This window comes from Parasteatoda tepidariorum, chromosome 8 (assembly GCF_982258835.1).
Source record: "Parasteatoda tepidariorum strain Cologne lab strain chromosome 8, Ptep-v5.0, whole genome shotgun sequence".
Taxonomy (NCBI): Eukaryota; Metazoa; Arthropoda; class Arachnida; order Araneae; family Theridiidae; genus Parasteatoda; species Parasteatoda tepidariorum.
This window is the reverse complement of record NC_141762.1, coordinates 108,355,004-108,359,424: the sequence shown is the minus strand read 5'-3', so window position 1 is coordinate 108,359,424 and position 4,421 is coordinate 108,355,004. Positions and strand designations below refer to the sequence as shown.

The 4,421-nt window shown below is 30.9% G+C and overlaps 1 protein-coding gene across 1 annotated transcript; it reads left to right on the top strand.

Moving 5' to 3' along the window:
- The first annotated feature begins 577 nt into the window (after nt 1-577).
- LOC147806669 (uncharacterized) lies at nt 578-2,224 on the top strand. The gene has a single exon (XM_087149699.1). It carries the CDS (start codon nt 578-580, stop codon nt 2,222-2,224), a length of 1,647 nt encoding a protein of 548 aa, XP_087005825.1.
- The last annotated feature ends 2,197 nt before the right edge of the window (nt 2,225-4,421 follow it).

Below are 4,421 nucleotides of genomic sequence, written 5' to 3'. Positions count from 1 at the left end.
GCGAAAATCTATTGTCATAGCTATTCCCAAACCCGAAAAAGATTCGAAAAACCCGAACAATTATAGACCAATTGCATTGACCAGCTGCCTCTGTAAACTTCTCGAAAAGATAATTAATACCAGACTAGTCCAACTTCTTGAATCTCGAAATATATATCATAGCAATCAGAGCGGGTTTCGAAAATGCAGATCCACTATTGACAATATACTTATGCTAGAAACGCAAGTAAGGTTAGCTTTTCTTAAAAAACAACACCTTGTGACAGTGCTATTCGATTTGGAAAAAGCATACGATAGGACTTGGAAACATGGTATTTTAATGGACCTAATTAAATATAATATTACGGGAAACATGTTTTATTTTATTAAGAACTTTTTAACTGATAGAACCTTTCAGGTACGCATTAATACAATTTTATCAAATAATTTTAACCAACTTGAAGGAGTTCCACAAGGTAGCGTGATTAGTGTGACTTTGTTTCTTATAAAAATAAATGAACTTTTATCATTTTTACCAAATACAGTGGAGGGCGAGTTATTTGTAGACGATTTTAGATTGACCTGCAGAGCCACGTGCATGCGAACTATTGAACGACAGTTACAACTTTCAATAAACAAGATTTTAAAATGGTCTGATTTAAATGGATTTACCTTTTCACCTAGTAAAACTTCTTGTATTCATTTCTGTCGAAAACGAGGGATTCATCCTGATCCTGAACTTTACATTAATAATGCTGTTATCCCTGTTGTCCAGGAAGCAAAATTTTTAGGGCTGATCTTAGATTCAAAATTAACATTTAAAGCTCACGTCCAAAACTTACGAAAATCCTGTTTTGCAAAATTAAATATCTTAAAAGTGCTGGCTAATACATCTTGGGGGGCAGATACTACATCTATGCTCAAAATATATCATTCTTTAATCCGTTCCAAGTTAGATTATGGTGCTATAGTTTATGGATCAGCTAGAAAGTCTGCTTTAAAATATCTAGACACTATTCATCATCAAGGACTCAGGATTGCCACAGGAGCTTTCCGTACATCACCTATCGAAAGTTTATATGCTTTACATAACGAACCTTCTCTCGCTCTGAGACGAAATAGACTCTCTCTTAACTTTTATTTTCACATTAAATGTCACCCTTCTCATCCATTATACTCTCATGTTTTAACACCATCATGTTCTACTCATTTCAACAACAGACCTGCCTTAATTCCTACTTTTGGATTAAGAATGAAAAACCTTTTAACACAATTAGATTTAGATGATTTTAATGTTTTAGAATCAGCTGAGTTAATTCCTGTGTGGAATGAAGTACATGTCAAAACTGTTGACACTTTTAAAAACTTGACTAAGGATAAAACATCTGCGGTGATTTATCAACAGCTATTTTATTCCCATTTATATAATTTTAACGACTTTTATGTGTTATACACAGATGGATCAAAATTCAATAACCATGTTGCTAGTGCGGTTGTGCACAGCGCAGGAGTGCTATCAGAGAAACTACCTTCAAATTTTTCTGTATTTTCCTCGGAATGTTGCGCCATTCTTCTTGCTCTACAATTTCTTTCAAAACAAATGCACAAAAAATGGTTTATCTTTTCTGATTCAAAAAGCTGTATCGATGCTATAAAGAAATTCAGCAGTAAATCTCACTCTACTATACCACATATTTTAAATTTATACATTGAACTCACGAACAATAACTACGAAATAATATTTGGTTGGATTCCTGGACATATGGGCATTAAGGGTAACGAAACAGCAGACTCAATAGCCAAATCGACCCACAATCTTACGAATAAACCACACTGTTTACCTGTCATTCGAAATTTAGTTGCAGAATCTCTTACCCAACTCAGACAGGCCAACTGGAATAATGAAATAAACAATAAATTACATGAGATCAAATCAGATATTAAACCATTTGCACCATTGACTAACTACAATAGAAAAACCCAGGTATTTATCAACAGACTACGCATAGGGCACACCCGCTTGACACACAAGTATTTAATTTTAAATGAAGCACCTCCACAATGCAATTTTTGCAAAGTGTCCCTTACAGTAAAACATTTTCTGACCCAGTGTATGAAATTTAAATCTAAAAGACGACAGTACTTTAACTGTGACTTTCCGACTTTATCATTCTTACTTGGAGACACACCTCAACAAAATTTAATACTGTACATAAAACATATCGGGTTTTACAACTTGATTTAGTACTAGTTATAACCTAGTTGACAAATTTTAAATTAGTTGTTTTAATTTTGGACAAATTGCTCATTTTAACCTAATTGTTCTCGTTTTAACAAAGTTATAGTAATTTTAACCTAGATTTAGGCGCGGTATAGCCAAACCATGGCTCTTGCGCCAAAAATTTACAACAATCAATCAATCAATCAATCAAAAAAGTTTGGCGGATATAATTAAATATGAAGCAAAGAATGGAGGAAATTAGTTTTCTCTCTCAATAAAGAAATAACTACAACATATCAAAGAAGAGTACAATTAATTGAGAAAATAGATGCTCAGATTTAGATTAGTGACTGCGTGAAAAGGGTGTTGGAATATTTCTCGACTTTTGTCTATATTTAAAACAAATATAAATGATCGGAAGAAATAATTAAATATGAAGCAAAGATAGGTGGAAACTAGTTTCTCTCTAAATAAAGAAATAACTACAACATATCAAACAAGTATACAATTAATTGAGAAGATAGATGATTAGATTTAGATTAGTGACTGCATGAATAGGGAGTTGGAATATTCCTCGATTTTTGTCTATATGTAAGACAAATATAAATGTTCGGCTCAAATAATTAAATATAAAGCAAAGATGGGAGGAAACTTGTTTCTCTCTATATAAAGAAATAACTACAACATATCAAGGAAGTTTACAATTAATTGAGAAAATAGATGCTTAGAATTAGATTAGTGAATGCTTGAATAGGGTGTTGGAATATTTCTCGATTTTTGTCTACATGTAAGACAAATATAAATGTTCGGCGGAAATAATTAAATATAAAGCAAAGATTGGAGGAAACTAGTTTTCTCTCTAAATAAAGAAATAACTACAACATATCAAGGAAGTATACAATTAATTGAAAAAATAGATGCTTAGATTTAGATTAGTGAATGCTTGAATAGGGTGTTGGAATATTTCTCGATTTTTGTCTACATGTAAGACAAATATAAATGTTCGGCGCAAATAATTATATATGAAGCAAAGATTGGAGGAAACAAGGTTTTTCTCTAAATAAAGAAATAACTACTACATATCAAAGAAGTAAACAATTAATTGAGAAAATAGATGCTTAGATTTAGATTAGTGACTGCATGAAAAGGGTGTTGGAATATTTCTCGATTCTTGTCTATATGTAAGAATGATAAAAAAGTTCGGCAGATATAAATAAATATGAAGCAAAGATTGGAGGAAACTAGTTTTCTCTCTAAATAAAGAAATAACTACAACATATCTAAGACGTATAAAATTAATTGAGAAAATAGATACTTAGATTTAGTTTAGTGAATGCATGAAAAGGGTGTTGGAATATTTCTCGATTTTCGTCTCTATGAAAGACAAATACAAATGTTCGGCGGAAATAATTAAATATAAAGTAAAGATTGGAGTAAACTAGTTTTCAGTCTAAATAAAGAAATAACTACAACATATCAAAGAAGTGTACAATTAATTGAGAAAATAGATGCTCAGATTTAGATTAGTGACTGCATGAAAAGGGAGTTGGAATATTCCTCGATTATTGTCTATATGTAAGACAAATATAAATGTTCGGAAGAAATAATTAAATATAAAGCGAAGATTGGAGGAAACTAGTTTCTTCTCTAAATGAGGAAATAACTATTACATATCAAAGAAGTATACAATTAATTGAGAAAATAGATGCTTAGATTTAACTTAGTGACTGCGTGAATAAGGTGTTAGAATATTTTTCGATTCTAGTCTATATCTAAGAAAAATATAAATGTTCGAAAGAAATAATTAAATATAAAGCAAAAATAGGAGGAAACTAGTTTTCTCTCTAAATAAAGAAATAACTACAACATATCAAAGAAGTAAACAATTAATTGAGAAAATAGATGCTCAGATTTGGATTAGTGACTGCGTGAAAAGGGTGTTGGAATATTACTCGATTTTTGTCTATATGTAAGACAAATATAAATGTTCGGCGGAAATAATTAAATATAAAGCAAAGATTGGAGGAAACTAGCTTTCTCTCTAAATTAAGAAATAACTACAGCATATCAAGGAAGTGTACAATTAATTTAGAAAATATAGATGCTTAGATTTAGATTAGTGAATGCGTGATTAAGGGGTTGGAATATTTCTCGATTCTTGTCTATATGTAAGAATGATAAAAAAGTTCGGCAGATATAAATAAATATGAAGCAAAGATTG

What these genes read in the sequence shown, in the direction of transcription:
- LOC147806669 (XM_087149699.1), top strand. Translation starts at nt 578, where the DNA reads ATGCGAACTATTGAACGACAGTTACAACTTTCAATAAACAAGATTTTA.